The 26,924-nt window shown below is 45.1% G+C and overlaps 1 protein-coding gene across 2 annotated transcripts; it reads right to left on the bottom strand.

The window, feature by feature from the left end:
* Nucleotides 1-326: 326 nt before the first annotated feature.
* Nucleotides 327-25,586, bottom strand: LYPLA2 (lysophospholipase 2). 2 transcript variants are annotated; one of them, XM_035119397.3, is made up of 11 exons: nucleotides 25,550-25,586; nucleotides 20,059-20,163; nucleotides 15,602-15,708; nucleotides 11,806-11,837; nucleotides 11,041-11,106; nucleotides 8,172-8,219; nucleotides 7,320-7,390; nucleotides 5,935-6,008; nucleotides 4,795-4,896; nucleotides 4,400-4,576; nucleotides 327-3,447 (listed from the first exon to the last, which is right to left on the bottom strand). In XM_035119397.3, exons 3-11 carry the CDS (start codon nucleotides 15,677-15,679, stop codon nucleotides 3,397-3,399), a joined length of 699 nt encoding a protein of 232 aa, XP_034975288.1. In that variant the 5' UTR covers nucleotides 15,680-15,708; nucleotides 20,059-20,163; nucleotides 25,550-25,586; the 3' UTR covers nucleotides 327-3,396. The 2 variants fall into 2 exon arrangements, with proteins under 2 accessions (XP_034975288.1, XP_034975287.1); XM_035119396.3 differs by lacking the exon at nucleotides 20,059-20,163.
* Between the last annotated feature and the right edge of the window lie 1,338 nt (nucleotides 25,587-26,924).

The following is a 26,924-nucleotide window of genomic DNA, read 5'->3' as shown; positions in this document are numbered from 1 at the left end:
AGGTGGCCTTAGGTGAGTTTTTCTTTCCCCTGCTGCTCATCCTGTAGGAAAGACACGAAAAGCATAGGTAGCTAATCTGCAACCCTCCAGATGATACTGAACTGCAACTTCCATCAGCCCCAGCCAGCATGGCCAATGGTTGGGGATGATAGGATATGTAGTTCAGCAATATCTGGAGGGTCACATATCAGCTGCCCCTGGCCTATGATCTACTGCACAGGCTTGTTATTCATCTAAACCAAGAGGCGTACACAGTGCTTTAAACAATGACTGTAGGAGAAACTGACACATCTTGACTACACTGAAGAAACAAGGTGAGGCACAGATGGTTGTGTTTGTTTAATCTCAGTGGAACACAAAAATAAAAATGATGTATGGGGAAGACAAAAGGGAAAGGGGGGGTTGGGGAAGAGAATTAATTCATGTGCAGGAACATACAGAAGCCACTGTTTTGCTTTGGCTTCCATATTCTTAACACATTCCCTCCAGAGACACCCAAGACTTGCAGGCCACTTTGACAATTTGCTTTGAGAAGGATCTAGTCAAAATTGGCAGTGGCAACAGCAGCAGAGTCCATGGCACTTCTCTGTGTAATTACTATACAGAACAATCCAATTAATGGCCAGAGAAGAGGAGAGAGGCCGCAGCAGCCAGGCAGCCACAAGCACAGAAGGAGCATCGCCCTCATGTCTGCTTGCCCACGCTCACTATAGAGAAGGAAGCCAAGGCCTGGTCTGCAGATGGAGCAAAATGCAGAGGGAAAAGGACGGTCACCACAACACTTCCTTCTGAAGGCTGAAGTGGTGGTGGGATAACATGTCTAAATACTCCCCACGTAAAAAAAAGCAGTATACACACACACACAGAGGTCCCTGCAGGTAGAAATCCAGCAGATGAGAGGGCTAGATAAGAACCTCTGTTTGATGTGTTGCTACTTACAGGGATTTGAGTTTTACGTCAGGGAGCATTCAAGAACAGTGCACACAAAACCCACCTCGCAATTGTGAAGTTGTACAGTCCCCGCCCTCTGCTACCTTGGGATTCTACCACCTCTTTCTGCTGCGTGTCCAAGACCAGCCACAGGCCTCCCAACCACTAGAACATCCAAACCCAAAGCAGAATAGCGGAGGATTCAAACCCTCCACAGAGCAAGCAAGAGGCAGCTTTGCCATTTAAGCAGTCATTCAAAATGAGTCTAATGCAAATCAGTTTATGAAAGGATTAGAGCTTTCTGCTTCTCTGATGATAAAAAGAGGCCATGCAGAACACTCCGGCCCATTACAAACAAATCTCTCCAACCATTCCTGCTGTTTCTGTGAATGTGAGCTGCTCCGGCACCAAGCTGTGTAATCTGGCCCTATTTGCAATGAGATCTGGGAAGCCCCTGCGACCTGGAGGACAACCCAGCAAGTTGCCAGCTGCTAAAAAGGAAAGTGCCCACAGGGATCAGGCCTCTCCCTGCACCCAAAAGAGAAGACCCCACCCCCAAGTGGGAGATTTTCTGCTTGGCAGTGAAGGCACTTTGCCTTCTAGAGAAGCCAAGTTTGGTCTCAGTCAAATGAACCCCAAGGCTGGCAAAAAGCAGATTTTGGGGGAAGCAGTGGCTGCTCAGGGCAGAGGCGGCAGCCTTGCACTGAAAGCAGGAAGGGGAGCAACATCTCCTTTGGGGCTGCCATTGTGATGCAAGCTCTATGAGGGCAGGCCATGTATTCCTACATGGATATGCTGAGATCCCCCTTTGCTGCACATAGCTGCATAAAGCCCTGGAAAGTGTAGCAGAGGGAGGGCTGTCCTAGTCTTGGGGGACCCTAAGCACCTCCCTTGCTGTTGCTGTTGCTACCAACCACAGAGGACCATACAGAGCCAGGGGAAGGAAGTGAGCAGAGAGATCCGTCACAAAGAGCAACACAGTGGGACAATGTGGGGGGCAACATTTAGCCCTTCACACAAAAAGAGGAAAGCTCCTTGAATAGACACCTTGTGCCTGGCCGTCAGTGCTGGTGTCAGCCCACATCAGTGGATAATTTGGGTGTGGGTACTGAAGGGGTGATGGTAAGAGAACCTAGGCTGCTCAACAGCACAGCCCCCTGCCAAAAATGAGGATGAGAGCCTTCTCCTTGAGGTGAAAAGGGACGGTTACTGAAATAAAACAGACTAGAGACTCAGGGTAGAGCCTCAAAAAATATGCCAGCCACCAGGGCTAGAAGGGAGAGAGGGGGACTGTGCTTGCCCATTCCACTAACAAGACCAGGGGGGTGGGGAGTGAAAAGAGGGAGATTGCACCCCATAGACAAAAAGGCCGCTTGCAGCTACTCAATACAGACTGGATAGAAAGTGGAGTAATGGTGCTTCTGAGAGCTGTGGTGCCCAAAAGGCTGCAGAGAGCTTGCTGTGTGTCCACCTTCTGCACAAACGCTACCCTATCTGTGTAGGTACAAAACAAGATAGACCCAATGGAGGGGGACCACAGCAGAGATGATTTTGAAACAAACAAACAAAGGAATTTTTAAAAGAACATACATCAGAAGCAATTCCTGGTGAGGTGGGGGCCCCTCCACCACATTAACGCCCCAACCGACGCTGTCTCCAGCTGGGAGTTGTTAGCACGCTGAATGGTGCAAGTGGCTGACTGGGGAGGAGCAGCCCCAGAATATGCTTGGAGGATGTACAGCAACCCGTCAGCCAGCCAGACCTTCCTCCTTTTGCCTGGCAGAGTGGATGGAATGGCAGAACAGGGATGGAATGATTGCCTGGGTGGGGCAGTTTACCTGCCTCCCCTGCCCAGAAAAAGCCAAGCACTGGCAGCTTGAGAGGGGGGCCCTGACCCTACGTGCACCTCTAAGGTGGTTCCACCAGGACAAACCAGGATACGCTCAAGCTCTGCATCACAGAAAAGCGGGGGGCCCAGGGACTGTGGGTGGGATTGTTGCAAACCCATCAGGGAGCTCAGATACCTTTGCAGATGCTCCCTGCAAATACTGTAACAGCGCAGAACACAGTCTTGTAATACCTTTGTTTTAAGCCTTTGGCTACCACCCAGTTCATTGCCACAGCAAGCATTTGTGTGAGGTTGGGGAAGGGGGGAGATATAGCAAAGAAAGGCGGAAATCAGGTAACCAAAAATACTAAATTTGCAAGGAGGCGGCCACATGAAGTTCTCAGCTGTACCTTAAAACCGCTCCATACCTTCACTCCATGTACAGGAGAGAGAGGGGCAACCTTCCCTATGCACAGGAGGGGGCGGTGCAGGAGGAAGGGAAAGGCCAGAGAAAGGAAACCGGCTGAAGTGGAGGTGGATTGCTGTGGCTCCCCATTTGCAGCTGGGCAGGTCAAGGTTAAAGATCACAGGTGGTGACCTCAGTCTCCTCTCCCTGCAACAGTCTCGAGTAGCGCTGTTTAAATCCTGGGCAGCAGCTTCTCAATGAATTCTTTCACAGCGATCATCTCCTGCACAGAGTAAAAGGAGAAGTAGTGGGTTTTGGGGGGGTGGGGGTGTGCGTGCACACACACACACACACACACACACACACACACACACACACACACATATTCTCCTCCTCTTCAAATACATAACAGCCCCAAACAGTTCATGTGCTCCATTCGGGGAGTGACAAGATTCTCTGCATTGAACTGAGGGTCATAAGACAGAAATAAATTCAAGAGCTGAAATGAGAATCGAGCTTATCAAGAGTCCAGGAGAGGGGAAAAACTGGCCAGTTTCCTTGTTATGCTACATGAGTTGCTGCCCACACATGTACGCTGATTTTCAAGTTTCAAGCAGTCTTTTGGCTGCCACAAGAAGAGGCTGCCAAGCCAGCTCACCAGTTTATTTTGCTGCTCATATAAAATCAAAAGTCAATTTAAGTACTGTAAGTTGAGATTTTAAACATACGCCACAATTAAAGTGTCATGATGGCCCTTGGCTTTATCAGGAGTTGGGGGGTCTGGCCCATGAAAGCTGATGCCACAATTTAGTTGTCTACCTTTAAGCTTCCACAGGGCACCTGCTATTTCCAGACTAACACTCTTATCTCTTTTGAATTAATCAGTTAAAAAAATACATATCCAGTTAAAGACAGCTGATTGCAGCAGTACAATATAATTAAATGGGGATCAAAAAGAGGCTGCCTGAGACCACCAGGTCTGCAAAGCTGCCTTAGGAAACTGGAGCATACAAGCCATAATAAGAGCTCATGGCAGAAGGCATTTCAAGGATTGCCTCAAAGGATGCTCTCTCTGAATGTCGAGGCACCAGGCACAGGACCTTCTCAGATACTCCCAGAGTAAGGGCATCTCAACCCTAATATCCCAGCATGCACCCTGGCTGCAACCAAGATATGGCATTCAACTAAGACTAGTCAGTCACCCTAGGAAATGGGTTTACTAGCTGCCAACTAACCTGAGGGGAGGAGCTGTGCATCATTCCTGGGTAGGTTCTGAACTGGACCCTGCTTGGAGTCACAATGCTCTTCAGTTTCTCGGCAGTGAGGGCTCCAAAGCGGACTGGGATCATGGGGTCCATCTCCCCATGGCACTGGAGGATGGGGATGTCTTTGTTCATGCTGTTATTTGCTGCCTGTAGGAGGGAGGGGAGGGAACAGCAGCAGGGGAAGGAGCACCAAGCTGTGAACAACCCATTGCACTCTGGGAAATGCAGTACCTGGGCAAGCTAGTTGTGAAGGGACTGCTCTACCAGACAGGCATTTCCCAGTTGAGCAGCCACCCCGGCATGCACCAAGCCCCAGCCACAGGGCCAACAGCTACACATTCAAGGGGGGGAGGGGGCTTCAGTACCTGAGGAAAGGTCCTGTGCAGGGGAAGCCAGCAGCTGAGGGCCACAATGCCAGCCAGTTGGTGTGGGCACGTGAGCGCCGTGTAGAGGGCCAGCCCGCCACCCTGAAGCGCAACCAAGATTAGAAAGCAGGTCAGAGCTTGCTCCAAAAAAGACCCTCTACCAATGCAAGGGTGCACACAACTCTCATCTACTGCCACCCCAGTGAACAGCCCTCCCCACCCCACCCCTTTGCAGGAGATTTCCTGGTTCTTATGGCACAAATGGTATGGGGGGGACACACAGGTCAGTGGAGGCCACACCCCTCATGCACAGCGCCAGAGAAGAACCCTTACCACTTCCTGCCCCACTTAACTGCTTGAGGGGAAAAATAGACCTGGTGCAACCTAAACCTTTCAAAAATAAAGAACCAAATTCTGCAACTTGATTATATTCTACCTACACAAATTTCAAAGGCTTCCCTTTCTTTCTTTCTTTCTTTCTTTCTTTTTGCATGCAATGTTCAGCTTGCCAGATGGAAACATGGAAGAACAGTGGTACCTCGGGTTACGAACTTAATTTGTTCCGGACATCCATTCTTAATCCGAAACCATTCTTAACCTGAGGCGCGCTTTTGCTAATGGAGCCTCCCGCTGCCACCACGTGATTTCCGTTCTCATCCTGGGGCAAAGTTCTCAACCCGAGGTACTACTTCCAGGTTAGCAGAGTTTGTAACCCAAAGAGTTTGTAACCCGAGGTAGAGGGCAGAAGTTCCACTCCGGAAGTCTAGCTCTGTCCCCACACCCATCCTTGGATTGTAAGGTTTTACCAGACATTACCCCAAAGTGTGTGTGTTTCCCATGGCCATAAAGGTTAGAAATGTGTTTTGAATGGAAAAAGTGAAAGCAGTATGACTCAGAATACCACTTAACCTCAATACAGTACTGTTGAAACAACTGCACACATCCAAGTTGCTGCTCCAGAGGAAGCTATACCTCGTCTCCCGTGCTCCCCGCCCTCCTCCATTGTTAGCAAGGTGGCAGCCGCTAGTTCCCCATCTCCCCCCAGCACCAGTGCTCATGTCCTGTTCCTCATTTCCAACCCCACTGTCAACACACTGGCTTGCCATCCTGGGGATGTAGCCTGCCACACACACCAGTCACCTGTGAAAAGCCTCCCAGGATGATACGGTGGGCTGGGATCCCATTCTTTATCTCATGTTCAATCACCGCTTTAACTGGAATGCAGAGGGAGAGAGTTCAAGGTCACATAATATCACAGGCCTTGCATCTCAGGTGCTAAATATGTTGGGGGCACATGAATTACAAAGTCTGTTGGCACAGATCTATTTCGCAAAGTTTCCTCTGCTTCAAAATGGCATGTTTTTAAAAGGAGTGTGATGTTCTTTCTGGCAAGGCCTCTGGTGGCAGAGATCAAGGTAAGAGTGAAGTTTGAAAAATGGGGGGGGGGCACAAGACAATCAATGTTTGCCTTGGGCTCAGCTCTCCCTCATGAAAAGTGATGCCACAAAATACATGCTAGTCTTTTAAGATGCCAGAGGACTCTTGGTTTTGCTGCAGTGGACCAACATGGTTGTTTCTCTGGAATTTGAAGCTTGCCCAAGACCTCTTCAGTGAGTTCACAGTTCACAGCCTTCACCACTATGTCACACCAGCTTTGGAGAGAGTTGGTGTGAGATTGCTAAAACCCAGAAACCACTCTTCTTTGGTGTTGAAATGTTTAAAAAGGCAGACAGTGCTAAGATGCCACACATTTGCAAATCAGGAATCCGCCTTGGGAGCACACATTCCCACTCTCTAAGTCTTTCCTGCTGGAGTGATTCATCTCCTCTTCTTCTCCTGCCAATGTTAACAATTTGGGAATGGCTGCAAATCAGTGGTAGAGCATCTGCTTTGCATGCAGAAGATCCTAGATTCAATCCCCAGAATCTGTGGGTAGGGCTGGAAAGACCCTTGTCATAAAGCTGCCCATCAGCATAGACAAAACCCAGCCAAGGGTCTGACTAGGTAAGGTAATTTCCCATGTTGCTAGCCAACGATTTTTTATACAGACCAATGCAAACCATGGTTATTACAACCAGCTTCCCTCATTACCATGGTTTCCATATGTTTTGGATAGGAACTATGGTTTGCAACCACTGCATCTGCAACACAAAACTAGTTAAAATTGGAAAGGGTAGGCAGGGGTAAAATCATCTTGGAGAAGGGATAAATATGGTGTGGGAGTGGAGGATGGCTCAAGATATGCAAAACATTGTCTATGGGATGCCTCTGTTACATTTGCACTAGGAGGAAGTGTTTTAAAATGAGCCTTCCATGCATTCAGAATGTAAACATCCCAAACTGCTTCACTTGCTTTACTTTTTTGCAAGAATTGGGAAGTGGTCCTTTTTGAACTGGGAATGTAAAAAAGGGCAGAGGCTCTTTATGGCTCAAGGAACAGAACCCAAGTCTCTCTCTTTCTCTCAGTCACAATTTGGAGAAATGTAGACCAGCTGTAACACCACCCCTGGGCAAGCTTTTCTTACGGTTCTCAGCAGCTTTTTTAATTCCAGTTTCATCCTCAGGTGCATCAGGACTCAAGCCCATCAAATCAAACCTGGAATAAAAAAATGAAAGTTAGCCCCTACATAAGGCTGGCTAAGCAAGCACATTATATGACTATATAGTGTCCTGGCAGCTTGGCTGTGCTATTCCAAACTCTTCTATATGAAAGAATTAAAGTGATTAAGGGAGGACTCTGCTGGAGAGCTAGAGAGGTTTCCACCCGGCAGACTATCTGCTGCCTGCAGACATGCACCAGTTCAGAGACCTTCTTTCCACTGGGTCTTACGAGGCAGCAAGCCTGCCTATGCTCCCCTGCTGCATTGTGAATCTACATTAATGCCTATTGCTCAGAAAAGTAACTAGAGACACAGGAAGTGAAACCTGTGGATGTTGAAACAATATATATTGCTTAAAAGACAAAGGCTGTGGATCAGAACCCTAGGCAGGCAAGTTACCTGGTAGGCAGTACCCTCCACCTCATGGCCCAAATGTCTTATTTAAAGACTCACTCTTCGTCCTCTACATTGCACCCCAGCCTTATAGGAGTAGCCATGGTGTGCCCCCTACGAATCATGCACCAACTTCCCCTAGCCAAAAAACATCGACCAGCTTCCTCAGATCCACTAAACCTTTGCACACAGCTGCTGCCTTTAATTTCCCCCCTCCCATCAGCCTCTCATCTGTATCATTCCCCATCACTCCTGGTGACTGCCACAAGCCCAGGTCTGGCTGCCATATTTCCTTATGATGTCATGCAGGCCAGAAAAAGAAGTGCCTGGATAAGCATGTCGCTTATCTGTCAGCAATTAAAATTAACATTGTTTTATACTAACCAGGATGGCATGACCATCTTCATGTTGAGGGTGACAGGGATCCTAGGCCTGCAAGGATATGAGAGGGGGGGGGGAAAGAGGGGGGGGGAGAGAGAGAAGCAGGCAATTACGCTCCAGTAGGAAGAGACAACAGGCTCCTCACAAACCTAAGAAACCTCAACTCATCCAGATATAGGAGAGTTTGCAAAACCTGCAAAGGCTGCACATTCTATCAAATCATGAACTTGTACAATGTGACTCTAAAAGGTATGGGATAAACATGACTGAGTTCCAGCGACAGAATTGCTAGCTGTTTCCCCCCCAAGTACCCAACCTCAGGGTCTGCCCAGGTAGGGTTAGCTTTGCAAAGAAGCAGGTGACAAAGATCTTTACATATGCACACGCGCACATAGCCTGCTCTGATTGCCCTTTCTTCCTTTCTAAGAAACACACACAGTCCCTCCTGGATCAGGCAGCGTTTGGTGTGGTTGCCAAGCAGCCCACCCTGGGACCTGGACATTTGGGGACTGACTTGAGCACAAACTAGGTGCTTTGGCTAGAGTTGCTGAGGAAGCAGCAGCCATCTCCTTTGGGCTGAAAGCCTCATGAGGCTGCACTCACCGCAGTGGGCGCAGGGCTTCGCGTGTCTGCCTGTTGCGATCAACAGAAGAGCCGGACTCAAGTAGGAGCAGTCTGCAAGTCGCTCAATTTTGTCTTAAAAATGACCCAGGTGCCATCACAAAAACAGACACGGCTGCTTTGCAGGTAAGCGGGGGGAGGGGAGGGGGGGGAGATATTGCAGGCTCCAGGCAGAACAGCATGGCTCTTCCTGGTGTTCTGACAGAAAGAATGTAGGTGAAGGCAGACATCAGCTCTTTTGGAGCCTATTTTACTCATCCTGCCATTACCACTGCAAGTCCAGGTTCAAAGAGGTGCCTAGGAAGGGAAACTGATGCCTGTTTATCATCCTGTATGGCACCCAGACCCACCTCTTTAGCCACACCCCAGCTGATGCATCCCCACCTTGCTTGTCAACATGCTCTTTGTGGCGAACCTAGAGATTCCCCAGTGTAAGGGGGAACACGATGGTCCAGTTGTGGGGTATGATTATCTGTCCATGTTCCACCTGGGAGCTGCTGGGGGTGGGGACTTGGTGAAGGGAAAACCAGGTCAAACAGACACTCGAGTTTTGTAACAAGGGCAAAATTATTTGTGAGCCTCTCTTAATATGTGCTTGGCAGATACTATGTTTGTCCAAAGCAAGCAAACTCGTGCTAAGGGGTGAGGTGGAGAGGCAGTGTGCTTTGTGCCTCAAAGAACTTGGGCTAATTTACTGAAGGCTTTTTGAAATAGGCACCTCTGCTGTATAGTGTACAATACCCTGAATGGCTGCCACTGGATAATCCATGCATGTTATAGGGAGCTGGAGCTTATGGAGTTCAGGCAGTGTTGGTTTGGCTAGCAATCTCTGCTGAGCTCCTTCCAGTCACTGTCATAGAGGCAGTAAAGTTTTTGAGTACCGGTTGCTGGAAAGTGCAGGAGGGGAGAGTGCTGCTGTGTGCAGGCTTCCCAGAGACAACAGGTTGGCCATTGTGCGAACAAGATGCTGGATCAGATGCATCATTGGCCTAATCCAGCGGGATCTTATGTTCTCAGATTAGAATATCAGCTGATTAAGGCTGATATCCTTGTGGAGAAATGGTGGCTTCTGTTAATGTTGGTCAGTCAAGAAGTTTGCACTAGCTGACCTACAGGTGTTCAATTCCCAACCTGGTTTGGTCAAAAGTTAACATCATGTCTGATGTCTATTTTTCAGATTGGGTCACCACTTTGATATTAATGTACTAACCTCAATCTGTAACATTTAATATGGCTGTTTTACCATTAACACAAAAGTATTGGTTTTTGTTGTGATGTTCGTGCGATTGTAATATTTTACAGTTTAAAATCTTCAAAAAAAATTGATTAAAAAAGATTAGAATATCAGGGATAACACAATGAGTGGTTAATTAATGATTGGTGGAGCTGGTTTGTTTGTTTGTTTTTTGCAAGGGCAGAATCTTAAGCGGGCAGCAAAAACTTAAGCCATAGCCCCTAAAAAGCTATAGGTTAAGTGCTGTTCTCACTTTGAGGCAGCCAGAGCTGGCTCGATCCAACAAGAAAGAGAACTGGGATGCAGCTGAGATTCTGCCTTAGCACATACATATATTTCTATTTTAAAAAGGGAAAAGTGGACGCAGGCAGGGAAAATATCACAGCCCAATTCCACTAATGGAATATATATTGTATTGTGCTTAAGGAAGCGAAGCCTCTGGAAGTGGTGCAATGATGTGCATAAGAGGAGCTCTACTGGATCAGATCAAAGGGCTACCTAGTCTAGCATGCTGCTCCCTACAGTAACCAATCAGAAGCCCAGGGAAGCTCACAAAAATGACATAGGCAACACCCTTATCCTGCCTCTCAACCTATAAGGTTCCAAATTACATAAGAGCAAAGCTGTCAGAATGCCTGCAATCTAGTTTCCATGGGTGAAGAGAATGTTTCCAGTTTGGCTAGGATTAAAACCACACACAGGCCTTAAGGGAACCTGTGCTCCACACCTCCTCCCCATTGTTGGACTTTGGTTTCCATTAGTCCAGAGTTACCATGGCCATTGGTGAGGAATGATGAGATTGTGCTGGCTGGGGCTAATGGGAGCTGCAGTCCAGAACAACTGAAGGGCACTAGGCTGGGGCTGGTGAATGTATTTTCTGAATCTGTCAGGGAAGCTTATTTCTGGCTGGGGAAAACCAGACTGATCAGGGGAACACCCCCCCCCCCCCAAGCAGAGGCTTGTTTCCTGAAACATATGTGAGCCTTAATTGTAACCCAGGGCAGAGGCAACACTTACGCATGAGGGCAGATGTATTTCACATAAGGAAGCCGGATGGAGGACAGGGCCTCAGCCCAGCTGTGCCTGAAGTAAGGAAGGCAGAAAGAACATGGATCAGAACTTGCACTGCACAGCAAACAAACTAAAATGGAGAAGCAAGCATTTCCCACTGCCTGTCTCCCCCACCAAAAGCCATTCTACTGGAAAGCCATGGTGGGATATTTTCATAGCTGCCAACTGTGGTAAGAAGCATTTATGCAAAGCTATGCATAAAGACTCAAGTAAACTTATATACCCTGTATGAGTAACTGCAATCCAGTAAAGTCAGTAAGTCCTCCTCCACCTGGTGCAGCATTCCAACAGTCAGCAGTCAGTCCACGTAGACCAGCATTCCCCAGCCTGATGCCTTTCAGATGTCTTGGACTATAATGTCCATCATCCCTGACCTGACCAATGGCCATGCTGGAATGGGCTGATGGGAGCAGTAGTCCAAGGTTTCTGGAAGGCACCAGGTTGAAGAAGGCTTGTGTAGACATACTGAGCTAGATACACCAATAATCTGATTTGGTATACGGCATTTTCCTGGATTGGTAAACTATTGCTTTTGTCTCAACATTACCTCATTCCAATCCTGCCGCTGCTCATGCTGGCTAGAATGTTAACCTTCAACATTTCCCAACTAGAAACAGGAGCATTGGTCTCTTTTGGGCCCAGGCTGCTGGAACAAAGAAGGCTTCCCCCTTCCCTTCTTGCCTCAGTTACTGACACAACCCAAACACTCACCCTGTGTCTCCAAGCCCATGTAAAAAAATGACCTGTGAAATCAAGCAGAAAAGAACACATTAGGCAGCACAACAAGTGCAAAAGTGCTACCAAAGCACATCAGGAGCATCCTGTGAGACGAATTAGTTGCAAAAAAAAAAGCACAGCAGTGAATTATGCTAAAGGAGAAAAGCAGGAAGGACCCAACCTAAAGTGAGAAGGAGAGCCTGGGAACGAAGAGCCTACACATCACCATGTGTGTGCCCCAGCTGTAATCAGAGAAGAGGCCTCAACCCCACCCCACCCAACCCCCAAAGTTTCTGAAGAGGGACTGCTAACACATCATGTACACATCTGCACCTGGAAGACAGAGGCCAAACACAAGACGTAAGCTGAGCCATGCAGAGAGGCCCATCATCTAGAGTTCCTAAACCTAAGCATTGTGATAAGCTCACCCCATACATTCCCACTTGACTGCTTAGATCAGGCATCCCCAAACTGCGGCCCTCCAGATGTTTTGGCCTACAACACCCATGATCCCTAGCTAACAGGACCAGTGGTCAGGGAAGATGGGAATTGTAGTACAAAACATCTGGAGGGCCGAAATTTGGGAATGCCTGGCTTAGATCTCCAGAACCAGCACTCTACACATGCCACAAAACATGCATTCCACACTTGTGAGAAATCCATCCTTTAGTGTGGCAGAACTTTGGAACTCCCTGCCCACTTAAAGTAGGCAGGCACCTACTATAATACTTTCAGTGCCTGGTAAAAATTTGTTCATTTCAGCAAGCCTACTCAGGCATGTAGTTGCAATTTGTGTTTTTAAATTTACTTATCTTCTTTTGAATTTTAAACTTTTTGATGTAACTTTTTAAATGTTTGCTTTTGCTGGTATTTTATAGGAATATTATAGATTGTAAACCACTTAGGAGTCTTTTGTTTGAGTAACCATTATATAAATGTTGTTTAAAAAATATGCCCCACCCCCAATAACTTCTGGGTCAAGGTTATTGCTTTCTGTGAACTAATCCGACAGGCTGCTACCACCTCCTCTCCTAAACCTTGCCTATTTCAAGCATTTAATATTTCACCTCAAAGAAAGTATAAGCTTTCACAGGATCACAATAACTGGCTTCCTGAGAATCTCCATTTTCAAAAAGAATGTTTCTAGCTTTATGGCTTTGAGGCCAATATGAAGTGAGTATGACCGGTGAAGTCTCAAAAACCATAGAGGTGGCCCAGTCTGGTTTCCAGTGGTTGAGGCTTCTGAGCCTTGCATAACTCCTCTGTCCCCTCTGCATAATACTGTATTTTTCTGTCTATAAGATGCCCTCATGTATAAGACACCCCCTATTTTTGGGGACTCAGATTTAAGAAAATGGGGGTGGGGAGGGGAGAGATATATCTGTGTATAAGACGCCCCCTAATTTTTGACATTATTTTTAGGGGGAAAAACCTAGTCTTATATATGGTATATTTATTTGCTGAGAATGGAAACAGTAAAGGTTGTGCAATAAATTATGCATAATAAAGAGGTATTGCACAAATTTGCAAAAAATTATACAGCTTGAATAATTCAGCACTACTTGATGAAGAACTGGGCAATTTATCTTAGCATTGAGAATCACAGTGATATAAAGGTCCTATTTAAATGGCAGGCTCTCCATGCAATTGAATCTGGCCTTTCAAAAATTCACACAGAAATGCTGGTATACAGCTTCTTGCACCCCTCTGTTATCAATGTTATTCTTGACCAGCAGCCCAGATAGAGGAAACCAAACACCCCCCAGCAGAGCTGGATGTGCTTTGCTTCCCCATTTCTGTTGGCAACCACAAGTTCCAGCCTTCTTGAAGAAAAACAGAGTTGTTCATTAGAAAGGTCAGGGAAGTTAGCAATTCCAGTCCAGGTGAGAGGGTTAAAAAGCTTCCATCAACCAGCTACATGGCTACATCTCTGCAGCAGGTTACCACACTGCTAAACCCAGCAGTATTTTGGCAGTGACAGACCCACTTGCAGGCAGACAGGCCTGTTCACACCATCAGTTACCTCAGTCATGTCTCCTGAGCAGCTTCAATCTCTGTTCACAAGCCAAGTAACTGAGAAGGCACACTCCAAATATTTACATCTGAGTATTCACATCCACTCCCTGTGTGTCAGACCACCAGAGACCCTCTTCTGATTCTTGCAGAGAGGTTAGTGCAAACTAACTTCTCGTGAATGTCTTCACAGGATTTACCCAATGGAACGCTAGAGACTTGTAAAGCTTTGCTTCTGTTGCAGATCTTGATATATGGTTTGGCTGCTTATGAGCTCTGAAAAACATGGCTTTCCTTTGTAGCGGAAGAGCAAGTTCCTAGCCATTATCACTGTGGTCTTTGGAAGAGGAAATTGTACAGTTCGTTTCCCTCCCTGTGGCTCCTAATGATTATGCCAGAAAACCTATTACTGCCCTAGTTCCATTCTTCATTTAACGCATCCATTCTTCTCTCTTATGTCTAACCCTCACCAGAACGGCTACAAATTCTACAAACACCTCTGCCTACCCCATCTCAATCAGCACACATTACAGAGAAACTCTCAATCCCACAGAGTTCTTGACAATCTGAGGGTTGTTTCACACATTTAAAATCCCCTCATGGAACTTGGGTGCAAAGGGGAATTGGCTCTTCGAGAATTCAATCTCACTCCTTCCCACAGTGCTGAAACATTTAACACCCCACTCCAAGTCTTCATATCCCATCAGCCTTTCTCTCTGTCCTTTAAAAAGGAAACAGAGTCACAATTACACATGCAAATTAATCAATATGCATGCATAATAGAACAAGGAGATGGGTTTTACAAAGTAATATTTGCTGAATTCCAGAATGCAATAATTGCTGTTGCACAGAATGTGGCAAAAATTAGCATCTTTTGTCTGTTGGGCACATATGTTCGGAAAAGCTCAGTTACTAGTCCTAAGGAATGCAGAAAACAAACTTCTTTTTTTAAAAAAAGAGTGTTCTGGGGCTTGGCAGAACTAACCAGTGGTCAGAAGGGAGCACTTCTGGTGTCCCTTGCCTCCTGATCACTCACAGCCATGCCCCTACAGACCACTCATCTCTAACAGCACTGAGGAGACCAAATACTGAAAAAGAATTATATAGCCAATCTAGGCAAAATGTGTTTGATTTATGTAATGTGTTCTCCTTGCAGAATTTAAATTTTTGTGAAGGAGAGGGCACGGTTCACACAGATAGGCAGAAAATAAAACTGCAAGGTACATCTGATGGTGCAAATGCAGGCAGAGCCAGCAACAAGGGCGAGGATTATAGGAGCCTGGGAGCCTGGTGGGTGTCAGTGTCATTTCTGCAGAAGCACCTGGCCATGATGGTTGATCACAGCAGCCCCACATTTGGATTAAGGGGGTGGTAGGAAGCAAGCCTTGGCTATTATTTCCTTGTTAGTGCAAGAGTAGCAATGCCGAGGCCAACACAATTTGATACAGCTGGGCTAATTACCTGCCAGAGGCAGCGGTGGTGTTTTGCGCAGGTCCTACACAAACAACATTGTGCTGTTTACTGGAAAGGAATGAAACCATGTTGATCTCTTCCCACAGCCCTCCCCTCACCAAAGTTTCTCTCTGCACAATTCCTCTGCCACCCCCCACCCCACCCCTTTCTCTCAAACGGCTTCTGAGTTAAAGGGAGGGAAGCCCCTTGACATTAGCAGCAACCAAGAGGAGGGGGGTGGAGGAAAGAAATCCAGTTAATTCCCCTAATCTTTCTGGATCCCGACAGATGGCAAGCCGAGGAGAGAGACAGAGAAAGCCCTTACCGCTGCAGTCTCCCGCTCTGCCCCTGAAATGGTCACGGCATCGGCGAGGAGGGGGACAGACATGTTGTTACCGCACATACACCAATAGAGGTTTCAACAGCTCACGCCTGAAAGACACAGAGATAGAGAAACACACATACATTTATTATATGCATAGCACTTTTAATTTAAGAGCCGCTCTGCAATGTTTAATCTTGTTGGACCTTACAACTATGCAAAGAGCTAGTTCACTTTTATAACTATGCAGGGTACAGAATCAAGAGGGGTGTGAAAGCCTCTCTTCAAATGTGTGCATGATGTACAAGTTCCCATTCTGAAGCCCATCAGGTTTCATCTCTTTCCCTGTCCTACATAAGGGCTAGAAGCTTGCTCCTGGATTAAAAATGAAAACCAAGATTTTCAGAGGAAAGGTTGCAACCCAGAAACCTTGGGCTTCAGACCAGCACCCAAGACCAAAAGCCACAAACAACTAGCTCTGAATGTGGAATATCCACCTGGAAAACCTGTATCAGCTAGTTCCAGCAGTTGACAGTGGCAAAGAGAATATTCCATCTCTAGGCCCTCAAAGCAAAAATCCAGTCTGGTTTCCAAGGAGAATGTCATTAGCTTAAAAAGTTCATCTGGGAAAGTTTCCGGTAGATATGAACTAACGAAAAGAAGGCTGCATACAGGCCAGGTGCAAAAAGACTAACATATACAAAGTTTAAAAGCCTTGAATACTTTAAACTCCAACCTATCTCAGGCCATGGATCTCGTCTTTAGAGCATTATTTAATATAAAACGTGAAATACAAATAGCTGCCTGAAATAGCTGACCTACAAACATTCCTCTGAAGGACACATGCGGGGATTCAGATTATTAATACCTCTGAAAACATTTCTGTACCCTTTTAAAGTTGTCCTCTAGTAGACACACGTCAATGAATTATAGAGTTGAGGTTTGTAACAGATTATCTAGTCAACAAAATCCTATCCTATACTGAAACAACCATGAGGGTTTGTTCCCTAGTATTTAATCACAAGGTACTTTCCCACAAATTAAGTATGAACCTGTTTAATGTAGAAATATAAGAATAAGAAGTGCTACATTCATAAAAGGCAACATTAAAAACCAGGATGCAACTAGAGGAATATACCATAGGCACAAAATAATATGTATATGTGTGTGTGAAAAACATTTCGAACAGGATAAGAATTGGCTACCACATGGTAGCGGAGCTCCCACTCTGTATCTCCCAATTCTGAGGGTTTTCAAAGCAACAGTGACTTGTTTTTCCAATGCTGCTTATCTGTTATATTCAGTGATATGATTTGATAAGGGTTCCCTGTAACATCCTGCCAAAGGCCTTGGGAGGCACAGCTTAAGGACAGAGTGGGAGTCAGTGGCTTTTACAAAACTGCAGCATAAAGACACTGATATTAAGCCTGGGATTTCTCATCCCAGCAAACCCCTCCTGCAACTAAAAAGCTGAAGGGTTAAAATTAGTTTTTGTTACTTCTATGCCATCAGTAAAGGACAAGGCTATTTATATAACCGCTGATAACAGTGCAGGGGTATGAAGATTCAAGAGTCTGTGCTGCCTCGGCTGCTACTGAAGCTGTACTGATGCAGCCAATACCATGAAAAACAAGAGCTATGCCCGATGGCTGCCCACTTGGGTGTAACTATGACCACAAAGGCCAGGAAGGTATCAAGCCATTGCCACACTGCCAGAACATCTGGAAGCCTGTTATTAACCTAATCATGCAGTGCAAATCATCATACTATAACTCAATTACCATCAGATCACCTAAAAGCCCATATCAGTGTTACAGCCAAAAGCAATGGCAAGTTGAATGCTATGGTTACCCACAAAAGCTTAGAGCAGAGGCTAAGAATACAATCCAGAATCTGATCTTCCATTTAAAATAAACACCAAGTTTCTAGCCTCCTGTGACTGTAGCTATGCAAAGAAACTTGCCCGAAAACAGATTAGGAGGAAGCAGGAATGAGAATTCCAAGAGGTCAGGACAACAGTTATTATTCACTAATTACTGCACTCATCAGCCACACTCCAATTTCTTAGCCCATGTTCCCTTGTGAGCCCATCCCTTGCTTCCCTGAAATTAACACAGACAACAGAGTTGTTCCCCATCAACACCACCAAACACTCACACCCACCCACCCACCCAATGGCAGCTCAGCAGACACTGGCCCATGGCAGGACATATTTAGTGGTAGTTCCCCGTTTGTGGAATGCTCTCCCTAGTGAGGTACATCTGTCTCTTAATTTTCAGGAGGAATTCTAAAACATTCCTTGTTTACCCAGGCATTTGGTGGCATGAACACTGCTCTTGGCAACCCCGAGATCACTGGAATGAATGAATGGTTTTAACTGTAACTTTTAGAATGCTTAAACTGTAACTGCTGTTAGAAGGTTTTAACTGTTTTAGAATGGTTTTGTTTTTTAAACTGTAGATCTGTTTGCCACCCTGGGAGGGGTATAAATTCAATTAATAAGAATAATAATGGTAACAATAAATGTATCCCTCTTGAAGGATTTTGGCTATTAAAGCACAGAATCTTTAGATGTCCAGCTCAAGCGGCTTCCGTCTCCATTGCAATAGGGTACCAGTTGCTTGAATAACATGAAGCAGCTTGCTCTGCTTGTTTCCCCCACTCATCAAACAGCACTTATTTGATTATGTCGCAGTGTGGTGTGGACTGGACAGGGAAGTATGCAGAGGGGTCCACATCCACAGTTATCTTTGTGCAGGGAGGATGAGAGAGAAAGGTGGACCAGATGATCCCCGAATCATTAACACTCTGATTCAAGTGTTGAGCAACCTCACCAAGCTAGATATCAACAATACATAGGAGCCAAGTCTTCTTCACATTGCTATATTTCCTGCATCTTATTTCTTATCTGGATGAAGCTGATCTTTCATAGGTCCATCAGTTTTTTACTTCCCCACTGAAAATGCCATCTTGAGCTATTCTTGCAATCAAGTTGAATGGTTCAGATAAGGCCATTTGCCAAGACTTCAGACACAGACTGATCCACTGCATTCCACACATGAATGCTTGAACAGTAATCTGCCCACAATTTTTTTCCTTGAATGAATTTATTTATATTATTATTATTATTATTACAAAATACAATAAAATAGCTGCTACAAAAATACAAATCGAGTAGACTACAGAGTTCTCTCTTCAAAGTAATTCTTAGCACAGAGGACAAATAAGCACCTTGGGTGACCAACATTTCCCTGTCTCTCACCCAGGGTCCTCCATCAACCATCTACCACTCCCATAAGTATACAATCTCTGGACCTTAATAAAGGCCCCAGACATAAGACTCCAAAGAAAGAAAAACAAAAGAGAGAAACAAAAAGAGAAAGGAACAATAAGAAGAGAGAAGGGGGGGCAAAAGAAGAAGAAACATTAGAGAAAGATACAAAAAGAAAACTTTGATTTTTCACCTGCAGGTGAAAAGGGGGGGGATGATTATTTCAAACATTCAGTCCACGCTAACATCCATCTTCTCCACTTTCCGTTAAACAATATTTCTTTTATGTCAAGGTGCCTCAGAATCATTCATTTCTTTTCCCCATGAAAAGTCCAAGATTGGTTCCCTAATTGTTATTTCTATTGATAAATGTCAACAATATTTTTTTCTTTTGCCGTTACCCCCATTAATTCCCACCACCATTACTCCATACTGAGTGATAGTAAATTCTTCTGCCCATGTCAATTTTCATGTTTTCCAGTCTTTTCCCAAAGAGAATACCATAACTTTGGCAGCATCATTCTCTGAATTCAGTCCAGATTGTATGCAGAATTCTTTCTCTCAGTAGAACTGAAGCAAGGCCAAGATTGAAGTTTTCTCAAAGTTTTTTCGCCCCTCAACTCCATCAATACCATATCCAGATAATTTTCCATCTCAGCATTTGTGATTTTATTTTCTCCTCTTCCAAATCAAGATATGGAAGTAATTTCCACTTCAGCATCACCATCTGCTTAACTATTTCATGATCCAGTCCTCTCAACTTTTCATCAATTTAGTCTCCATTTTCTCCATTAATCTCTGATCCGATCATTTTAAATTATTCAGTCATCAACTGTTGAACAACACCAACAGTCACTGAAAGATCCAAAAGTGCCTTTACCATAATGGACACTTTTGATGTTCTGGATATTATTAGCAACTCAGTCTAGCTTAATATTTCCACCTTAAAATCACAGCTGCAACGTGTCTTATCTCATAGAAACTTCTAACCCACAGCTGGCAACGGCCACTTTACTTTCAGTTTTTTCAGTTGTTTAGTGGCAGGAAAAGAGAAAAAGGGTTAAAGATTTTTCACACAGGGGTTCCCCTTGTCCATTTAGTCGTTATTGTCAACCATAAATCTGGATTTTTGCTCTGCCTTAGACACTTTAACAATCCGTTTTCCTTAATGACGGAAGGTGTTACTTACAGATTTTCAGACTGTAGATTTTCACCAGCTGATGGAGAGAATTCTTGTTACAGTTTTCCTTGTCTCAGAAGTGTTTTAAAAAGAGAGAGTGTGGGTCTTTCTTACCTGTGAAAAATGATTACGTGGAGTTTGGGCACGATGGCAACTCCTCAGTTTCCCGAATCGTTCTAACTCCCTTCCAACCCGCCAGGCACATAAAAACAATCTTGATCAAAGCATTTGAGGTTAACTCCCAGATCACACTTATCTGCATAATGATTAATAGTCAGACTATCTGTCTATTATCAATCATCACATAATTATCTTCTGTAATCAGGAGCTAACAGAGAGGCAGCCAAACCACCATTCCTCTCCCCGGAAGTCCTGTAACCTGCCCACAAATTGAGTGAGATGAGGACATACCAAACTTGTTTATTCCATACCATCATTTTAAAGCCTACGAAAAGTGACTATGCAGTACAGTATTCAAGGTTAGAATTCTATAAGGCAAATATCAGGGCCACAAACCTGTGCAAGGGCTATGTGTACATAAATCCACCAAAAAGCAAAGAACTTAAAGGTGCCTAATTCTATGTTGGCCGGTGACCAAAATATTTAAATTGCTATGCACATAATATAGGTTGTTAACTCCAACTTACATCAACTCCAGCTAGTGTGCCAAAGATCAGGTATGTTGGGATTTGAAGTCCAGTAACACCTAGAGGGGTCACAGATTTCCTATCCCTAGTTTATATGATCTCTGAGCACAAGATGTTGAAAAGTCTGGTGCAGAAAATAGCAGGATTCCCTCATTCAAGGCGCCTTGGCTCATGTGAAAAAAGCCATGAGAAATACAATCCCTAACTGTTAAGAAATCATAATCCCTTTCTCCCCCAAATGCATGCCATGGCCTTATTTATATGAAGGAGCGTAAAAGAAATGTGTCAGATAGAAAACCTGGTCATCTGTGCATTTAAAAATTAAAATCAGACACTGGCATCTTAGTACCTTGCATACATTTTCACCTCCATACAAGGTACTCACCTTGAAATTAACACTGGTACTGTAATCTAATACCACCCCCTTTTCACAATACTTAGGCGTGCCTTTTATTAAAAAAAAGGAAAGCATAGCTGCGTGTAGGCCCCATTCATTCCTACTTGAGGAACAGATGTGAAAGTCTGTCAAATCTAAGGAATGAGGAGAGGGGAAAACAATTTTCAGGACCTCATGCTAAAGGTAATGGGGACCCCTGACCATTAGGTCCAGTTGTGACCGACTCTGGGGTTGTGGCGCTCATCTCGCTCTATTGGCCGAGGGAGCCGCAGGCAGCTTCCAGGTCATGTGACCAGCATGACTAAGCCACTTCTGGCGAACCAGAGCAGTGCACGGAAACGCCAAAACAGCCACTACATACATATAGAAAACTGTGGTGGACCTACTATTAGAATACTAGGTTTCTAGTTCCTCTGTCTCAAAAGGGATATTGTAGAAAAAGACAGAGTAAGGGGAAACAGAATATTATCAGAACTTAGAATCCCAATGAAGTCAAGCAGCAGGAAGCTCAGGATATAGGAGAGGATTACGTTGGACATGCAACTCTTAAACTTACAAAGTTCACTACCAACCACTGTGACCACTAATTTTGAAGGTTTTATTTTTTTAAAAAAAGTGTTGTAAACAAATTCTCAGGATAAGGCTACTGGCCAATAACCCTGGAACAGCTGAAACATCCATGTTCAGAGGTAGCATACCACAGAATATCAGCTGCTGTGGACAAACAGGGGATGGCTCTCATCATACCCTGCTCATGCGTTTCATTAGAGGCATCTGGCTAGCCACAGCCGGAAAAGAAAGCCAGGCTAAAGAGACTTTCTGCTGACTCTGCAAGGCAATTCTATGCTCTTATGACCAGCACTTCTTTAGGAAAATGGGTTGGGGGAAATGAACATTCCTTGTCCATATCTGAGTGATGGGGCAAGAGAAACAAGCTATTCAAATGGCAAATGGAATTTCATTTGTGTTCTCTGCTCATTCTCTAGTAACAAAAAGAAGTCATGCAATATTAATAATAATGCTTGTTCAGTAATAACAGCACTCTCAGAGCTAAGTACATTGCTAACAAAATCAGTCCCAACATGCTCCCAAAATACATGACATGAGTGAGTCCAAAAGCAACAGTAGCATAAAACTTTTATTAGGACCAACTAAAACACTACAAAACAGTGAGTTTCAAACAATTTGAAAGGTTGCTCACTACTTGGTAGTGTTTGAGGTGGCCCTAATAAAGGTGTTATGACACTGCTTCTGGATTTTTTTCTAGAAGACCTAACAACTACTTGTAATTGTTACTTGTTCAAAGAAGTCTCTCCCTAGTGCCTCCTGAACAGGATGTAATAAGTAGATGGTTGCTTGGAATTAGAAGCCAACTCTTTAAGCACTATTTCACACAAATATGTTGTCCTTTCCCCGATATCAATTCCTATGCTATAGTAAAAAGATACTTCATTCCTTAAAGGACACATAGCCCAACAAGCTGGAAAAGGTTTATTTAACCTCCATGCTACAATGTGTTGCATGCCTGAGATGTATGGGGAAAGGGACTATACTAAGAAGAAATCCTCTTTCCTTCAAACCTTTCCCAGACATTCTATTTATTCCTGTGGTGCTTTCAACCTTTGCAAATGCACCTGAGTACTTAACACAACATGAAATAAACTGATAGGATTTGCTACTGCCAGAAGTAGTGGTTGATGGCCAACTGAGATGGTTTTTAAAAAGGATCAGACAAACGCATAGAAGGAGAAAGCTAACAGAAATTATTAGCCACAAAAGTTCAGCAAAGCCTCCATGTTTAAAGAGAGTAGTAGTAATAATAATAATAATAATAATAATAATAATAATAATAATTTATTTATACCCCGCCCATCTGGCTGGGTCTCCCCAGCCACTCTGGGCGGCTTCCAACAGAAATATTAAAATACACTTATTTCTAAAAGATTAAAAGCTTCCCTAAACAGGGCTGCCTTCAGGTACCCTCTAAAAGTCTGGTAGTTATTTTTCTTTTTGACATCTGGTGGGAGGGCGTTCCACAGGGCAGATGCCGCTACCGAGAAGGCCCTCTACCTGGTTCCCTGTAACTTGGCTTCTCGCAGTGAGGGAACTGCCAGAAGGCCCTCGGCACTGGACCTCAGTGTCTGGGCAGAGCGATGGAGGTGGAGACGCTCCTTCAGGTATACTGGACCGAGGCCGTTTAGGGCTTTAAAGGTCAGCACCAACACTTTGAATTGTGCTTGGAAACGTACTGGCAGCCAATGCAGGTCTTTCAGGACCGGTGTTATGTGGTCTCGGCAGCTGCTCCCAGTCACCAGTCTAGCTGCCGTATTCTGGATTAGTTGTAGTTTCCGGGTCACCTTCAAAGGTAGCCCCACGTAGAGCGCATTGCAGTAGTCCAAGCGAGAGATAACTAGAGCATGCACCACTCTGGCAAAACAGACCGCGGGCTCAGTATAACTGAGCATCAGATAATTGGAAAAGCAAAAGGCTAATGCTCTTGCTTTCATGTTCTATCTTGAGGCATTTAGTTGGCTGAAGACAGCATGATTAGTGGGATCCTAGTCAGATCTAGCAATGAGACTTGTGTGTATTGTAATGAAGAACACTGTGCTGTGCATCTTCAACCGAAATCAGAACTCATCAGCTTGATTCCATTATAACTTGCTCTGGAAACTCTGGCCTTGCTGAATCAATTAACTTACAAATCACTCCGATGTGTTTTTCACAAACTGAGTTTTTGTGTAAGTCAAATTATAACTTCTGGCATGCTGACTGCAATCTTAGGCAATCTTGGAATGCCAAGGAAACATGGTTGGATCAGTCTGTAGGTTAACTAAGGTTTCAGGCATTCAAACATGTGGTTAACTTACAACTAACAAAGTTATTATTGCTTCCTAACAAATGTTAGAGGGACGTGGGTGGCGCTGTGGGTTAAACCACAAAGCCTAGGGCTTGCCGATCAGAAGGTGATCGGTTCGAATCCCCATGACAGGGTGAGCTCCCGTTGCTCGGTCCCAGCTCCTGCCAACCTAGCAGTTCGAAAGCATGTCAAAGTGCAAGTAGATAAATAGGTACCGCTCCGGTGGGAAGGTAAACAGCATTTCCGGGTGCTGCTCTGGTTCACCAGAAGCAGCTTAGTCATGCTGGCCACATGACCTGGAAGCTGTACACTGGCTCCCTCGGCCAATAATGCAAGATGAGCGCCGCAACCCCAGAGTCGGTCACGACTGGACCTAATGGTCAGATGTCCCTTTATCTTTAACAAATGTATGTGTCACTCTCTCCCACTTTAAATATTAAAGAACCCAGTCCCTGAGAAACACCCATTTTCTATTGATGTGTGATGGCAAAAGTTCCAATGTAATCTACAGTTATTACACTATACACTATACAAAGGCTATTTTGTTTCAACAAGCCTTTGAGTTCAGGTAAATCATATTCTTTTAGTTATCAAAGTTAGGTTTTTATGCTGCTTAGTTTATTATTATTTCATACTGTTTTATTATGATACTTGCAATCCACTTTGGACATTATTATGCAATGGAAAAACAGACTGCTGTATATATGCTTTTAATAATGAATGTGTTGTCCACCTTTGTTCTAGGAATAAGGTAGAAGATAGAAACTGAGTGAATATCATCTATTATTTGCAAGGGTATCTACAATATATGCAAAGGTTGTAAGCAGTTAAAGGTACTCAGGTCACTGCTCACAATCAAAATACAGTTTGCATGAGATACTGCAGCATGCAATTAACTTCTCTCCTATGATTTGGCACAGCTTTGGTTCTAATCCTTTCAGAAAGCTTGCATATTCATGCCCACACTCATTCCCCCTCCTCATCCCCTGTCCTCTTAGGATGAGCCCATGCCAAGGAAGAGAAGGGTGGGCAGCTCCTGTACATCAAAGGAAAATGTAAATGTAAACTGGGAAGAGATGGGGGGAAATATGCACCTGCCAGGACACCTTTAAAAAAGCACACACAACTCTCAGAATGACAAGGAGTCCTGGCAGGTGCATATTTTTTCTCATCTCTTCCATTGCATCTGGGCCATGCTAGCACCTCCTCGTGCTTCTAACAGTCCATCACTGACCTCTTCCCACCTGCATCCGCTGGACACCCCCCCCCCCAAAAAAATCCAACACCTCAAACCCTCTTCCACTTTCTCAGCTTCCCTTCCCTCCTCGCAAGTGTCACCTCCTGGCCACACCCTCCTAACAGCCCGCCTCACCCTCTGCCTCCCTCCAGTCCACGCCCCCTCCGCGCCCGCCCCCAACCCTTTACCTCACAGACTTGGGCCCCTTCGAGTGCCCCCCCCACCTCTACCAGCAGCCCGCCGCTTACGAAGAGACCGGCCCACCCTCCTCCTCTCCCCATATAGAAGCCCCCTCGGCGAAGAGACCCTTCCCTCAAGGACGGTCCTGATTCTAATTGCTCCCCCCCCCTCCCGCTCACCTCTTTCCTCTTGTCTCTTTCTACCCGGCTTCCAACTGAAGAGGATTCAGTCAGTTCTCGAGCTCAACAGACGGCTCCGGAACTTCCGCCGCCGCCGCCAGCGCGCGCGAGGGGGGCGGGTCCGCCCAAGCTTCGGCCCCGCCGGAAGTGTCGCGCGCCGCTCTATCTCGCTGGAAAGAACGGAGTCCGGAAGAGGAGCCTCAAAGGGCGCGGCCATCTTGGTTGGCCGAATTAAAGGTCCGCGGGGTTCTTCGCGCCGGTGTCATAAATTAAATGGCTCAGTATTTTCATATGGCTTTTTGCTGTTATTATTTGCAATAGCAGCTCTTTTTTTTGGTGGGTCTTGTTAATGGGGATAATAGCATTTGATGCTATGGCCAATTCATACCGGTAATTATTATGGTAGACAGCAGCGTTGGCGTTGTTGATTATTTTTGCGCTCTTGTTATCAGCGGTTAGTCTTAATAACGTCACACATACTGTACTTAATGGTAGCACGTGCCTGCTAACTGTACAGAGTTAGCAGGATGTTTTGCCTGACTTGATTTTTAAAGTCTGATCAGGTGACCATACTGAGCATACCAGGTTAGAGGGCGAGTCCTTCCTGTGAATTTAACATCCCACACCTATTAGCAATGGGTATGCCCGCGAAAGACAGATTAGGATCTGCTGGTACAACCGTAGATCGGCAATGACCACTTCTTCTTTTAATTGGGTTTTATCATGTCATTTGTATATCACAAAAATAGCATAATAAATGTGGAAAAATATCTACTTGTTTCATTATTAGTGGTCAATGTACTGTATAAGTTCTTGGTTTATGAATTGGTTTAAACAATTAGGAAAAAGAGGAGAGGGGAAAAGGGAAAAAAGGGAGAGGGGAGGGAGAATCGGTAAGGACTTCTGACACAATTGTACAACAGTAACAAGATTACTTATTTTCATCTATGTGCTGAGATGAAAAAAGCTAATTGGTAGTGGGTGGTGGGTGTTAATCAGTATGGGATTTTAGGGAGGGGTAGTGCCTCAGGTGGGGGACGTGTAGTTTGTCCACCTTTGGTCCCCACCCTGAACTCAGCTCTTACATATTATAGCTGCTAGAAGCTGCCAGCATGCGACTGGTCATGCCCTGGGAACAGTTCCCACTCAAACCCTTGTTGAGTTAGGGACTTCCTCTGCATGTGAAGACAGGCTCCAGTGGATTGAGCGGATGAGACCAAAAGTAGGTCCAATGGTCAATAAGGCAGTTTCTACATGTGCAGTAGAGGGAAGTGAGGGGTAGATGGGGTTCTTTAACCTGGGATGGTAGCCCATCTAGAAGGAAAACACTGATCCTAAACCTCTGCTGCCTTGGGGGGTATCTTCAGGAGAAGAA

Source organism: Zootoca vivipara, chromosome 6 (assembly GCF_965207765.1).
Source record: "Zootoca vivipara chromosome 6, rZooViv2.hap1.1, whole genome shotgun sequence".
Classification (NCBI taxonomy): domain Eukaryota; kingdom Metazoa; phylum Chordata; class Lepidosauria; order Squamata; family Lacertidae; genus Zootoca; species Zootoca vivipara.
This window is presented reverse-complemented; position numbering and strand designations above follow the sequence as displayed.

Coding starts and splice junctions, on each gene's coding strand:
- LYPLA2 (XM_035119397.3), bottom strand. CDS start 15,679: ATGTGCGGTAACAACATGTCTGTCCCCCTCCTCGCCGATGCCGTGACC. Junction 8,220..11,040: donor AAATACATCTGCCCTCATGC/GTAAGTGTTGCC, acceptor ATATCCTTGCAG/GCCTAGGATCCCTGTCACCC. Junction 3,448..4,399: donor TGCACAGCTCCTCCCCTCAG/GTTAGTTGGCAG, acceptor TACTCTGTGCAG/GAGATGATCGCTGTGAAAGA.